This window comes from Culex pipiens, chromosome 3 (assembly GCF_016801865.2).
Source record: "Culex pipiens pallens isolate TS chromosome 3, TS_CPP_V2, whole genome shotgun sequence".
NCBI classification, from domain to species: domain Eukaryota; kingdom Metazoa; phylum Arthropoda; class Insecta; order Diptera; family Culicidae; genus Culex; species Culex pipiens.
In genome coordinates, this window is record NC_068939.1 from 33,151,311 (window position 1) to 33,167,155 (window position 15,845).

At 37.5% G+C, this 15,845-nt stretch overlaps 1 protein-coding gene across 1 annotated transcript in view; it reads right to left on the reverse strand.

The window, feature by feature from the left end:
* Window positions 1–6,001: 6,001 nt before the first annotated feature.
* The window catches only part of LOC120430033 (bifunctional heparan sulfate N-deacetylase/N-sulfotransferase), a 377,310-nt gene continuing 367,466 nt past the window's right edge, over window positions 6,002–15,845 (reverse strand). Inside the window, exons 6-8 of the mRNA XM_039595131.2 lie at window positions 11,845–13,693; window positions 6,501–6,853; window positions 6,002–6,441 (exon numbers count right to left, since the gene is read on the reverse strand). Coding sequence (XP_039451065.1) covers window positions 6,339–6,441; window positions 6,501–6,853; window positions 11,845–13,693 — 2,305 coding nt within the window. The 3' untranslated portion in view covers window positions 6,002–6,338. The remainder of the gene's footprint in view (window positions 6,442–6,500; window positions 6,854–11,844; window positions 13,694–15,845) is intronic.

Genomic DNA, 15,845 nt, shown 5'->3' on the forward strand with positions numbered 1-15,845 from the left:
ACGCTTATATAAGCCATTTTTGTGTAGATGGAATCAGTTGAACTCGATAATGACATTTGAGAAGGGCGTAAGTGTTTCAAATATTTTTGCATTTCGTTATTCAAATATTGCTGTATCTCGCATCGTCAGAAAAGTAGTCAAAGGCAAACTTGTAGGAAATTTGACAGCCTTTCTGAAAAAAATACACTGAAAAATACACGCTACTTTGACGAAATTTTTTGATAATGTTTTAAAGTCAAATTTGAAGGCTCAAGAAAAATGTAGCATGGAGCAATCACCTAAAAAAATACAAAAATCATTTACTAAAACTGTTTTAGGCCATTGCAAATATTATTCAAAGTTTATGTCCCACCCCCCCCCCCCCCCCCTTTTACATTGGTCCGAAAAATCAGGGGACAAAAACCATTTTTTTCAAAAATCTTGAAAATTTTAAAGAATTTTTTTTAAAACGCATTTTTCTGTATTTTTAATTATATTTAGCATGTTTGGACTGGATTAAAAGTATTTTGAGTTATTATGAAATTCCAATGTACAGTACAGAAAAAACTTTTTTTTTGCAAAAAAAAAATATATATATTTTCGTCAAAACTTAGGTATTTTGGAAACTAATGATTGCAAAACATCTAGGCTGGTGTAAAATGCATTTTTAAACACTTTGTTCATTCAAATGTTGAAACAATGGCTCGTAAATTCAATTTTTGATCTCGCCCCATTTAGACTCTCGAGGGACATAAACTTCAAAAATATTTGCAACGGCCTTATTGAAAAGTGCTCTGAATGTCAAAATTTTCAAAAACCGAACGCGGGAATTGATTTGACATGAATGTCGCCATCTTGAACATTGTCCTAAGTCTAATCCATATGAAGTTACAGCGGGTTTAAAAATAGAAATTTTGAAAAAGACAGAAATTTTGGCCTTTTTAGACAATTTCTATATTTTTAGTATCGAAAATATTTTTGCCTCTAAGATCCCATAAATTTGTCTTTAACAGCATTTCAATTAGATACAATTTGTGAGAGCCACTGTTCCCTGTGTTAAAAAAATGTTGCACTGATGGCCATGCTTGGTCATGACTTCTAAAGGTTAAAAAAAAGTCACGCTATAAACAAAAAAAATCTACTTTTAGTGGCTGTAACTGGCTGGAAACATAGTACTTACAAGTTTGTTAATCGATAGAATTATCGTCGATACTATTATCGTCTACCGATAACGATAATCTATCGTTATCGTTATTTCGATCATGTTCGATCATGTTAAATTATCAATGCATTCGCTTAGAATATATTTGTTGATAATGTAGTATGTTTTAAAGCATAAACACTAAAATTTTCACAAAATACCGTTTTTTTTCAATGTACTTATTATTTTTTATAATTTGCAATTTGGGTATCAAACGATTCGAAATTTTGCTTGTATTTTATCTGTTTCAGAGTTTTGTGAATGAAATACTAAAATTTTCACCAAATACCGTATATTCTCGAAAGTACTCATTTTTTTTAATTCGCAATATGGGTATCAAATAATTCAAAATTTTGCATTTTTTATGGCCGTTGCAAATATTTTTCAAAATTGGTCTGAAAAATCAGCGGGCGAAAAGATATTTTTCCAAAAAACTTCAAAATATCCATCAAAATAGATGTCTAATCAACTGAAAACAATCTAAAATGCATTTTTTCTGCATTGATAATCATAATTAGCATGTTTGGGCCTTTTTGAAAATGTTTTTGAATTTTTATGAAATTCCAATGTGCAGCACCGAAAAAGAAAAAAAAATCGCAAAAAATAAAATGTTTGTCAATTCTTTGATATTTTGGAAACTAATGATGCAAAACAACTGGACAGGTGTATAATACATTTTTTGCAATTCCGTCGTGAAACTACTTACTTTTCCTGTCATTCTTGAACGATGAAAAAGCATACTTTTCTGTACCAAAAATAACAGAATCGAATAGTAACACTTTTCAAAATAAATGCTGAAAAGTTGTACTTTTCAGCACTGAAATGGATGCTGAAAAGTTGAACTTTTCAGCACTTGTTTCGAAAAGTAATACTTTTCAACATTATTTTGTTTTAAACGGTTAATTGACAAAATACATGAGCATTTGACTTATAATTCCACTCAAATGGTGGTTTTAGGAATTGCAAAAAATGTTGTATGGAACTCGTTGCAAAAATTGATTTTTTCAGCACTTGTCATATTTATCCAACTCGGTGAACCTCGTTGGATAAATGTATGACTCGTGCTGAAAAAATCTTCTTTTTGCAACTTGTTGCATGAACTACTATTAAACACTTTTTTTTCATTAAAATGTTGAAACCATGACCCCCCCTCGACTTTGGTCAGAGGTGAGGGACATAAACTTCAAAAAAGATTTGCAACGGCCTAACTGTTTTAGATTTTTTTCCCTAATAGTAGTTTATGCAACAAGTTGCAAAAAGATGATTTTTTTCAGCACGAGTCGTACATTTATCTAACGAGGTTTACCGAGTTAGATAAATACGACGAGTGATGAAAAATCAAGTTTTGCAACGAGTTCCATACAACGTTTTTTGCAATTCCGAAAAACACCCTTTGGACAGAATTATATAACAAATGTCCATGCATTGAGTCAATGAATCGTTCAAATCAAAAAAATGTTGAAAAGTATAACTTTTCCTAACAAGTTTAACTTTTCAGCATTTTTTTGAAATGGGTTACTATTCGATTCTGTTATTTTTGGTACAGAAAAGTAGGCTGTTTCGTCGTTCAAGAATGACAGAAAAAATAAGTAGATTCACGACGGAATTGCAAAAAGAAATATTCAAATTTTCGTTTTTTTTCGAAAATTCTCAAATTTTGATGATTTGCAATATCGGTATCTAACGATTCGAAATTTTGCATGCATTTTCACAGTTTTAAAGTTTTTTGAATGAAATACTCAAATTTTCACAAAATACCGAACACTTTTTTACATAAAAAAAATACTTTTTTTATACGCAATATTCGCATTCGCATTTTTACTGTTTTAGTGTTTTTTTAATGAAAAACTTAAATTTTCACAAAATACCGTATTTTCTTAAAACACTAAATATTTTATGATTCGCAATATGGGTTGATACCCATATTGATACGAAGCGAAATTTTACCTGTTTTTCATTGTTTAAGTATTTTGTGAAAGTTTAAGTTTTTTATTCAAAAAACTCTAAAACTATAAAAAATTTGGTGAAATTTCACTTTGTTTGAAACTCACATTGCAAAATTTGAGTATTTTTGAGAAAATATTGTATTTTGTAAAAAAAATTGTATTTTATTCAAAAAACGTTTCTTAATCCACCATTAGGTGGGTGGTGCCTTCCTCACATTTACAAAGTAATAATGAAAATAAGTTTATGAAAAAATATATACCTGATACAGACTTTTCCAGAAAACATGCAGACTCTCATTTGAAGCAATGTGGCAACCGGGCGTTTCGCATCTGGCGCGACTCTCGCACGTAAACAAAAAGACCCGGCCTTTTGAGGTTAGGCAAAAAATCACCCTTTTTTGTATCTACAAAAATCTTTTTCTTGGCATAACTTTTTAAATACTTAACTAAACAGAATAAAATTTAATAGGGTCTTAGGGGACCCCAAAACGAACAGAATAAGGCGGTCCGGCCAAAATCAGTTCAGCCAGTTCTGAGATAATCGTGTGGAAAAAAATCATGTCTACACACTAGCGTGGTTCACGTTTCTATGAAAAAAACAAAAGTTGTTATTTTGTCTTGCATCAACCGGAATTTCGTTCTTTTATGTCCCCAGAAGCATTCCTGAAAATTTGAGCCCATTTGGTAAGGTCTAGGAGCTCCAGTTTTAATTTGAAATTTATATGGGCTTTTGATTTATTTTCAATGAGAAACTATTTTTTTTCCAATGTATTAGGATTTTTTTTATAAATCGATGAAATGACTTGATTCTTATAGTAGGAGATAGGTTTTGAACTGGGGAACAACTTTGTAGAACATACCAACATGCTAGGAAGTGACCCTTTAAAGATACAGATACTTTTAGATGGTGGCTGGCCCCTTCAAAAGCCACCATCTAAAAGTATCTGTTTCTTTAAAGGGTCACTTCCTAGCATGTTGGTATGTTCTACAAAGTTGTTCCCCAGTTCAAAACCTATCTCCTACTATAAGAATCAAGTCATTTCATCGATTTATAAAAAAAAAATCCTAATGCAATGTAAAAAAAGATAGTTTCTCATGGAAAATAAATCAAAATCCCATATAAATTTCAAATTAAAACTGGAGCTCCTAGACCTTACCAAATGGGCTCAAATTTTCAGGAATGCTTCTGGGGACATAAAAGAACGAAATTCCGGTTGATGCAAGACAAAATAACAACTTTTGCCTTTTTCATAGAAACGTGAACCACGCTACTACACACATCCCCACAGACATTTGTTCAGAATTTGATTCTGAGTCGATAGGTATACGTGAAGGTATATCTAGGAGTCGTATTTAAGAAGTTCATTTTTCGAGTGATTTTATAGCCTTGCCTCAGTGAGGTGAGGAAGGCAAAACTCTAAAAAAGTTTAAAATGCATGCAAAATTTCGAATCGTTTCATATCCATATTACAAATTATAAAAATTTAAGTATTTTCGAGTAAATGCGGTATTTTTTGAAAAAAATTAGTATTTCATTTAAAAATCTCTAAAACAGATAAAAAAATGTAAAATTTCAAATCGTTTGATACCTATACTGCAAATTATATAAATTTGAGTACTTTCTAAAAAAATACGGTATTTTGTAATTTTTTCAAAACTTGCCATATTATCAAAAATATATTTACTAATAGGAAGCTTGAAAATTCTAAATAATTTGGTTGGTTTTAGTCAATTTAAGAAATATATTATCGTCCGTTATCGTCGATAAAATTAGTCTAACAGACTTCAAAATATGTTCTAACCAACAAGCAAAACTTCAATACAGCAATTCCATTTGAAAGGAACCTAAACCAAAAAAAAAAGTTCTCCGATCGGGTTTCTGTGGGTTCCTTGGCCAAAATAATTAGACCCTTATTTTTTTTTTGTTTGGCCATTAGGGTGACCTACATCGTGCCAGGGTGGTTCGAAAATGGCAATTTTCGTCATTTTTCGCAAAAACCTCTTTTTTCAAAAAATCATATCTCCGCGTAATTTCTTCCGATTTTAGCTGTCTGAAAATGAAAGGTGATTAGTTTGGCTATTTTAGAAAAATTGTAAAAAGTTTCAAAAATCTAGCTTAACATTGGCGTTTTGACCGTTTCTGGACCAAAGAGCCTATGTCTGAAAATATTTTTATCGGATTCCTCGGAAAATTTCAAATATCAAAAAATTGATATTTGAACCGTACGTTTCCGAGATATGCTTTTTTTTTTGAAAATAAAAACTGAGTTTTTCGACGCGCCACGCGCAAAACAGCTTTTCCACTAAAACTGCGTTAACTTTAAAATTTCAGCGATGACCTATACATATTTGGGTATCAAAATTTTCGTAATTAAACGACGTAACGAAAATAATGAAAAAAGACAAAAAAAATCATCCAAACTGCCTCCGCAACCGCTCCGAACCCGTTTGCACTCCCCGTCAAGTCTGGACACTGCAGAAAACGCTTTCGCCACGAGCTTTCACCACGATTTTCACCATATTGGTGAAAATCTCCAAAAGCTCCCGCCGAACTTGTTTCCTTATCCAAAGCTCGTCGGCGCCTAACATAACACTTAACATAACACTGCTTAACCAACCTTAACTAAAACAATACTATCTCGTTTGTTTGATTCGCTCAACTAAGCTCGAACTGAAGTTAAACTTAAAACTGCGTTTACAGCGTACGATTTGTGATTTGTAAGTTTGAGTTAGTAAACATTGTTTTTTTTCTTTTCTTTTTGATTCCAGAGCAAGGAATGACGAATGTTACAACAATGACTTAGTTGTAGAAAGTGGTAGCGAGGGTGACTTGTACAATTTTTTACACAACTGCGTGTGTGTGCCTTAAAAACAGACTTTAAAAGTAAATACATTTAGAGTTAAAAGAAAAATGAATTTATAGACTGGCGCGCTCGATCTCTCTCACTTTCTCTCGCTCACATTCTTAACCTTTCCAAACCATCGAAAAGGTGTTTTGTGTGTGGACTATTCACAATGCATGCGTATTTTCAGTGGGTAAAACTACTTCTTCTCCTTACAATTTGTACACCGCGGGGACTGACTTTGAGCCTTAAGCCTAAATTTGCTGCTGCTGCCATCGTAACTATTGACTATCGTTGAATGCATTGAATAATCGGTTGCTGCTGCTGCTGGTTCTGCTGCTGAAGTTGCTGTTGCTGCTGCCGCTGATGTTATGAAGTCGTCGAGAGGTCGTCCTTAAGCCACTGGGGGATTGGCCGCGAGCCGAGCTTCTTCAGCAGCTTGTTGAGTGCGCTGTTGTGGTTTTGGTAGTACCTAAAAACAAGCCAAAAATTAATAAACTAAACATTTTAAACATTCAACCCAATATCAACCTCTGCAACCACTTGGCGCTCTTCTCGTCCATGGGCGGATACTGGCGGCCCTTCGACTTGCCCAAACACTTGTTCTTGTTCTCGTTCACGATCTGGCAGTAGAATCCCTTCTTGTTGTCGAACCGCAGGTGCTCGCTGTAGTCGAACGTGGGCGACAGCTTCAGGAAGCGCTGCAGCTCCATCATCACCTCGACCGGGTTCGACTTGAGCTGCTCGCCGTCGATGATCTGCAGCTGCTGCTGGGGGTAGTACGCGAGCCACCGCTCCAGGTGCTGGGCGTACTTGCCCGGGTTGAGGCACCGGTTGCGCAGGTCGCGCAGCGGTTTCGGGGCCGAGTCACTCGCCATGATGACCTGGGTGGGCGGGGAGAGGATGGAAAACGTTCATGAATGAGTTTAGTTAAGTTGAACGATTCTTGAAGCAATTGGGTACTAAAGCCCTATGTCAATTTTTATGTACAACGGTAAATAACACGATTAAAAACAATTTCTGATCACTTTTTTTTCATTTTAATGCAAAATTTTTTTTGACTAGACAACATTTTTTCGATGGATCAACTATGGTCCCCTTGGAACGAGCTGTCAAGTAGGAGCTTTTCTGTCAAGAAGGACCGCGAGGTTAATTTTTCAAAATTGATTTAAAAATCCATTTTTAACTCTTTGTGGTCGTACAAAGGTTCATTGTACTCAGAAAAATAAGCTTTATCGCTGTAAACAATAATATCAGCAATCTAAGCTTCATTTTAGGACCCAATTTTAATTAAAATTTGTAACCAGGGCTGTGGAGTCGGAGTCGGAGTCAGAGCCGGAGTCGGTGGAGTCGGGTCTTTTTGGGGACCTGGAGTCGGAGTCGGAGTCGGAGTCGTCAAAACTCGAACAGCTGGAGTCGGAGTCGGAGCCGGAGTCGGTTAAATTTTATGAGCTGGAGTCGGAGTCGGAGTCGGAGCCGAAGATTTCTGATAACCCGGAGTCGGAGCCGGAGTTATCTTATATTCAAGAAAAAATATGTTTTTTTTTATTGTTTAGTATTTCCTATATAAGGCTTTCTAGTCAGAAATTTACCAACACATTCAAAGTATGTTTACATGACAGCTGGACGTTTGTTTGCATCAGCTTTCCTATCTCTTTCTAGCAAAAGTTTTTTTGCCAGGCGACTTCTAGCTAGTTTTTTTGACTGACTGCCCGATATGTCAGCCAACATACTTCGCAGGGCTGTGACAGCTACAGCTCGATCATTGTTTGCATCAGGACACTGTGACGAGGAGTTCGTCATTTTTGAGTTAAATTATATTTTTTTCACTGGGCCTAGAAAGCCTTATAACAGCTTAATTTACAAAACAACTTATATTTTTAATTGATTTATCGGATGCCATTATGTATTTGAAGCTTTTTATTGTGATTGAAAAGCTCTAATTGGGTTATTACAATATAATCACTAAATGATAACCTCTTACCCAAGTATGTAGTATCATAATTCAAAAAAATAATAGAAAAAAATATTGGTTATGTAGTCAGACTACATTTATGTGCCCTTTCAATTCAAATTTGACCAAATTTCATCCAGTTATTTCTGAAAAAAGTACACACAAAGTCATCTTTTACCCCGATAGCGAACGTCTTAGAGGTTTTAAGTTAAATCATTTTTCAGGAAAAGATTCGAGGTACATAAAAAGATTATAAATAGTAATCACTGTTTTTGCAGATCGAAAAAGAGTCACTGACAGTTTAACTTTTGTAACAAATAATCAACGATAATAACAATCTCTTCCTTGAAATTCAACATGCGCATTTTGTTTATAACTGAGTACAAGAAATCAAAGTGTTGCATTAAAAATAATTGAAACTAACAAAAAATTTCAAAAGAAGTTGCAACAAATTTGAAATAATCATTGATTGTTGATGTTGATGTTGATTTTAGGTAAACTATTTTGATATCGTTGCAAATTATGGTTGAACAAATCTCAAGAATTCAGTACAAAAATGAACTAATAAAAAAATGTATAGAACAAAATATAGGACTTAAATTTATTTTTGAGATATTATAAATAAAAAAACAGAATCAAAATATTATCAACTGGTATGTCTCACGCCAATATGACGGAAAGTGATAATCACCTTAAAAAAATGAAATATTTGTGACCTTGAAAATATTTTATTTGTGGATATTTGTTTTATATTATATTTTAAGTTTTTACATATATTTTGATGAAGGCGAAAGATCATCCATAAAGCATCGTTTTAGGTGAAGATTCACGAAGTATCGTGCACCTCCTTTTTAAACTATATAAAATTTTAAAATTAAAAAAAAATAAAAATTTCCAGGTTAAAATATTTTCCTTTCCTTTCCACGAAGAAATTGTTTAGATACATTGATTTGCAATAATAATCTCCTTCAGCCATGGCGTGATGTCTATGTACGTCTTAAAAAAAAAAAACAAAAAAAATATTTCGTTTAAAATTTTCATTTAAAAAACAAGGTGCCTGTCACTGTGCTTCTTACAAATGTCAGTCTGAAAGTGAGCAAATTGAATTTTAATGTTCAATAGATCATTAAGGCCAGGTTTCTTTTAGTTATTCATTCAAAACTAACAATTTAAAATTTAAATTAATTAGCTTTGAAAAAAATATTTTCAAATTTGAGGTTAAGCAAATAAATCCAAATTTACTTACAAAACTGTTCTTCTCAAAATGCCTCTAAAACTGAAGATATTTTTTGATTTCTGTTTCCATAACGTATAAAACTTGTAACCTAGAAACTTTTTTTCCGTTTATTTGTTTTACTTTACTTTTACTTAACTTATTTTTCTTGAGAAAAACATGACGCTTAGAGAGTATTTAAATAATCCTATTTATCAATGTTTTAAAAATAATTAACCAATAATAGTTAACTAACTTTTAAAACATTTAAAATATGTGGAGTCGGAGTCGGAGTCGGAGCCAACCATTTGTTGAAAGCTGGAGTCAGAGTCGACTAGAGTTGGTAGGCCGGAGTCGGAGTCGGAGTCGGAGCCAACCATTTGTTGAAAGCCGGAGCCGGAGTCGGAGTCGGAGTCAGCTAATCTGAGAAAGCCGGAGTCGAAGTCGGAGTCGGAGTCGTTTGAAATATGACCCGACTCCGCAGCCCTGCAGAAAAGTTCTAATCAAATGATCCTCAATTTCTTGATCTTGGAAACCATTGACCAGATTTTCAATTTTAAAAGTGAAACTTGTATTTCATTTTCTCAACTCCTTTATCTTTTCAGATTTTTGAAATTGCGTCCTAAATATTCATATAATCGTATAAAAAGTAATGATTTTTAGTTTTGTTTTCAAAGATTGACACTATCTTTTAAAATTCAAAAAATGACTAGGGTATTTGTCCCTTTTATGGGCCTACTAAGCCGAGCGCACTTTTTATTTGATATATTCTCAAAGGCTGCTATATGCAGCCTTGCTTTTATTACATGAATAAGTTGGTTTTTTAATGCTAATGCTCTTACTTAATCACATTTTTGACAAAAATACTTTATATTTCTGTATAAGCCCGAGAAACGAGAAACATTTTTTTGTCCCTATTTTGGGGATAATGCTTCTAGCATACGACCTTTGTTGTACATATTTTCGGCCTACCTTCTGATTGGTTGAAATCTCGAAGCACGTGGCGAACTTTTTTGACGTACGGCTCGTACAGTACAGCCGCACAAATTCGGTCGACAAATATGCTCAATCATTGCGATGTTTTAAGCCACAAATCAACATTACAACGATTGATTTCACTTGCATTACGTGCATAGTTAGCTTGGACATGATTTATATCATTCTTTACGAGTTTTAAACATAATAAAACATTTGTTGCGTAGCCAAACAACAAGCCCGTAATATGCAAGAAACACTGTAACTTCTGAAAAGCGCGCTCACACTGTCACAATTTGTAGAAGTGTCAAATGAACTGAATATAGAACCATTCTCTCCAAAATGGACGAAGTTATTAATCAGTTATTTTATTGATTTGGTGGCAGTTTAGTGATTGTTTTTGTAACGGGATTGTGCAATTCACCAAAAAAAATAAATATTGCCGGTGGTTGGAGATTCGGGGGACGGCTCTCATTCGTGTGCTGAGCGATGAAAGCCGGGCGCTGAGTGTCAACAAAGGGTAAGCAAAAGTGGTGAAAATTTTCGCCCTAATGGGCAATTAGCGATTTGCCAAGAAAAAAGTGAAGAGTGCTATTTTTATTGCTTTATTTTTAATTTAGAAGGAAAAAGTAACTTATTCTTGCCCACCAAAATGAAGATAATGACTGCACGTATCATTATCAAGTGGCAGATTCCTGCCAGATTTGGTGAAATGCTCAATTTCGTTGAATTAAGTTTGGTAGACCCAAAATAGGTACTAGGCCCAAAATAGGGACAAATACCCTAAATCTCAAAAACGGTGCCCACACTCAAATTCAAAATTATCCTTTTTTCAAGTTCACCCGTCGTCACCCTTTTAAAAGGGTATCGAAAATGATCTGATTTTGACATACCCTTTTGAAAGGGTGACGCCGGGTGAACTTGAAAAAAGGATAGAAAGTATCCTTTTGGGGATACTTCTGATTTTGAGTGAATAATCTAACTAAAAAAATAGCATATGGGAGAGTTCTTTTATTACGTAAGGCAAAATTTAGGATTTTTAACCCCCCTCCTCCCCCCTCCCCCCCCTTCGTAACAAATCGTAACAGATGAGCGATCCCCCTACCCCCCCTGTAACGCGTAACACAAGGTCTTTTTGCAAATTTTTATGAGTGCTTATATGAAAATTTTGCGTTGCGTAACAACCCCCCTCCCCCAAATTTCGTAACATTTCGTAACAGACGCCGACACTGGTTCGAGTCCCACGGCGGGCGCTCTTAAATTCTTTGTGTAAATATGGGTATCCGGCGCCGTCGCTCCGTGCCGTACTCAAACACTAAGGAACCCACAGCGGCGAAGTCCTTGTAGATAAATAGGAAGACATTAGTGGTTGGTATTAGCAATAGTGGCCGACAGCTATAAAGTCAACTTCGTTCATCAGTTTCCAGGCACTTTTCCATTTTTCAATTGTTTTTAAATATGACCCCATCAATACTCTTAAGTCATTTATGTTTGTTTGAATCCAAGATGGTGGCCAAAATGGCGGTGATGAAATGTTGAGAAAATGTATTCGGTATTGTTAGTGGCAATCAACCATAATTTTTTTACTAAAATGGAATCGAAGAACTTAAATAAAGGTATTAAAGGTAAGCAAACAAAGTTTTGAGCATCGGATTTTTTTATATAAAAAATGCGAATAAACAAAACATTTTGTTGGAATCAAAAATTGAGCTAAAGAGAATAAAGTAACTCACCTGAAAGAAGCTGTAATTGTTCGCGATCGGGTCGCCGTGCGCCTTGATGTGCTGGTACCAGGAGTAGGCTCGCTTCGCCGGCGAAATCAGTATCGTGACCAGCTTGGCGTGCGGCAACAGGGCGTGCGCCCGCTTCGGCACCAACTCCCCGTCAAAGTACGTGGCCGACTTCTCGAACATGTACCGGCCGCCGGTTCCGTTCGGCTGCACGGGGAAAAAGTTCTGGTACCAGTCGAGGCCGCGGTAGTAGTTGTTCCCGTTGAAGAATTGAATCTCCTCGAAGGTGTCCGGGTTGGGCAGGTTGCTCGCGACCGACGGGTGCAGGCTGAGGAAGGTGTACAGGGCGGTGGTTCCGGTTTTCTGCGGTCCGATCACGAGGAATTTGGGCAGTGTGTCGCAGCTTTTGTTGCGGGACCAGATTTTGATGTGGCGCTGGTCGTCGCACGGATTGCCCCAGACGGGGTCGGTTTCGTCCGGGTGGAGCTTGAAGTAGGTTTCGCCGAGGAGGAGGGGAGGGGCGGAGGTCAGTTTGAGGTTGGTCCAGCAGCGTAGGAATTTGATGACGGATTCGAAGGTGTACAGGGCAAGGCGATCGCTGCCGTAGTTGGACATGTGCGTCATGAAGATGTTGATCGGGTTGTAGACGATGGTTTGGAAGAGTTCTCCGCCCTGGATGGATTCGTCGAGTTTGTCGCGTCCGCCGGGGTAGCGGTCGATGTACATGGTGTGGGTGAAGAGGCCGCAGGTTTGTCGGGGGAGGACCATGATGTTGCGATGGATGAAGCCACGGCGGAGACGGGCTGGTCTAAGGTGTGGGTACTCTTCGGTGGACGTGACCCGGATGTTCCAGACCTTTTTCCAGGCCATGTAGAGGAGTTCGTGGGCGGGATAGACGCCCGAGTGATGTGGTGAGACCGAGTAGCCGGAGTCCGTTGGGATGCCCTTTTCGTTGGCAAAGTCTTTGTTCAGGATCATGTCGTTCATGAGGGTGGTGAGGTTGTCGTAGAGATGCGGCTGTTGGTGGTTCCACATGTGCGAGAACCAGTTGAACTGATCAACGTTACGGAGCAGCATGTCGTCGCCGAGATTTTCTTCGTGCGTTCCGTGGTGGAAGTACTTGCCGGAGAAACCAAGGTTGAACCGGAATCCGGGAACCAACCCCGCTATCCGGTTCTGGGTCGCAATCAGCGCGTGAACATCGTCCGGTTTCAGTCGGGTTCCCTTCTCTCCAACGAAAATGTCGTCGACGTCAATCAGAATCCTTCGCTCCAAGTTTAGGCTCAATTGACCGTGGCTAAGGTAGGACAACGCGTCCAAAAACAGCAATCGATGCAACCAAAACCTCAATCCAGAACCGAACAGCACCCGCTGAATTCCGTCAACCCTTCCGTGATCCTGAATGACCGTGGCCAACGGTGGCTGTATCAGCCCATCCGTCGGGTAGTCCTGGTTGTTCCGTTGCGCCCACTCCAGCGGTTCATAGCTACTGTGGTTGTGCTGAAATATGGCCCAATCTCCCCCCGGCAGTGGTCCCCACGCGGTATCCCCGGCCCGGGTTAACCGCAGTACCGGCGATCCCGGGTTCAAACTGGCGTCCCTCAGTCTCAGGTTCGTATGCACGTACAGTGGGAACCCTCGGAGTTGGGCCCCAACCAGGGTTTCCTCGCTGGGCGCCACAAAGCCGATAATTCCCACCGAATAGTCCCGACAGTACTTGTCCAGCAGCTGCCGGTTCCAGTTGTCCATTTGCAGGTACTTTTCCAAATTTTCGAACACAATAACACCGTACCGACCCTTGTCTTGGATCGTGAGAACCGGGACATTTTTGCCGGCCACCTCGATTTTATATCTGAAAAGAGAGAAAAGAGGGAGTTGTTATTAGTACTCGTCAAAAGATGGCGCTGTCCGCACCTAGGAGAAACAATAGCTAATAAAACCTGAATAGTCTCGACCCCGGAAAAGTGATAAATTTGTTCTTTACAACCTCCTTCGAATGAAGCCATCCTTCTGCAAATGGTGTGAAACGAGGCACCTCTTCCACCTGCACCCATATAATTAATCATACAACGAGCTTAATTAGCATAAATTGTTCCGTCCCCCTCTCTCCCCTTCTTCAACAAAGCGGCAAATGGGTGTCATTTTGGTTACACTCTAATTTCCGCCCCCTTTTTTATCGATCCTGCCCCCAGATTGAGCAAACGAGCAAGAAATGGAGTCGAACTTTCGAGCAGAGGCACTCAATTAACATAATAATAAATCAAAAGTTTTCCAATAATGGGAAAGCACTCGACAATTGCTGCTCTCTCTCTCTCTATATCCTTTTGAGAAGAGAATGTCCTTACGGCTCTTCTTTTTAGCTGTCTTCAAGGAATTCGACTTTGTGGTAGTGTGATTTATGTGTGCAGTCGGGGAAGAGTGGTTTACATTGCTGGAAGGACTTTGTGGTGGCCTCTGAAGTGCCGCTCGAACTTTGGACTTTAAGGAAGAAACTTGAACAAATTGGCAAGTGAACTTAAGTATGATCTTCTGGTCTGAACCATATGGCTTCAGCTTTCGCTCGAGTGATGGATACAATCTCCGAGCTCGTGTTCAATTAAGGCAATCGTTTCCGAGAAGCTAAATTTTCAATTTTGTTATGAGTTTATCTTACAGCCATCCCGAGCAGACGGAAATAATTTGGGAATAACATTTTTTGATATTTGAAAATAACATTTTATGTTATTTATAGCAAGATTTGTTATTCGTCGTTTTGATTTTTTTGTTATTGGATTGTTTTTGTAATAACAGACTTATTACATTTTTAGTTATTCTTCGAACAAATCTTTGTTATTAGTTTTGGTTATTTTAATAACTAATCCGATCATCCCAATAACAGTTGGAGGTATTTTTTCACAACAAAACATGTTATACCAAAGTAGTTTTGCCTTTCAACCAATATCAGACCAACAACAAATTTTGTTGTGATAACATTAACTGTTATTAAACCCTCATGCAAAAATGGATTTTTCAAGAAGATTCCTTAACACTTACTGTTATTTTAACAATATGTGTTATTGAAATGGCATGAATTTTGTTATTACCGTCTGCCCGGGATGTTTGGGAATCCTTTCCTTCTAGGAACGGAAATTGTAGAAAATCAACACCGCCTTCTTCCACAACATAAAACGTACGGGCTCAGTCACTCGTGATAATGCAACCCACGAAGATTAAGGGGGAGCATAATTTGCTAATGTGTTTTAGAACAAATTATTTACTCATTTGCAACCCCCAACTCATCCTTCATCACAAGCCTCTCCAACACACAAAAAAGACGGCCACCCTTCCGAATAATGAAATCCTTAAACTTTACGACTACCCTCCTATGAAAATCCCTTTTCCGTCAAATTCACTCAAACATCAGTCAGTCACATGTTTGTGGCACGAGCATCCTTTTCCCCGGCAGTTTAATTCGAAATGCTAAATGTGCGATTAATTTAGTCCCTGGTGTGTGTGCGTGTGTGTGATGCCCACCCACGCATTCCCCAAAGTCAACGCCAACGGATATCACGAGCACCAGGCGGCTCATTTCGTGTTTGTTTTGGAGGGGTGGATAGGATAGGCATCAAAGCTTGAGTGGGTGACTTCGGGTTGCTACACCCGAGTAGAATGGAGCGGAAACTTTTTAACGAGGTTTGTGATTTTTTAGCTTATTTTTTAGTCATGTACAGTATTCTTGGTAAAGGAATGTATTTATAAAAGTTACAAATTTGTTCTCAAGCGTGAACACCAAAGCTCACAAATTTGGTATTTCCCGGGCAGACGGTAATAACAAAATTCGCGCCATTTCAAAAACAAATATTGTTAAAATAACAGAATTCGTTATGGAATCTTCTTGAAAAATCCATTTTTGCATAAGAGTTTAATAACAGTTTATGTTATCATAACAAAATTTGTTATTGGTCTGATATTGGTTGAAAGCCAAAACAACTTTAGAATAACATTTATTGTTATGGAAGAATACC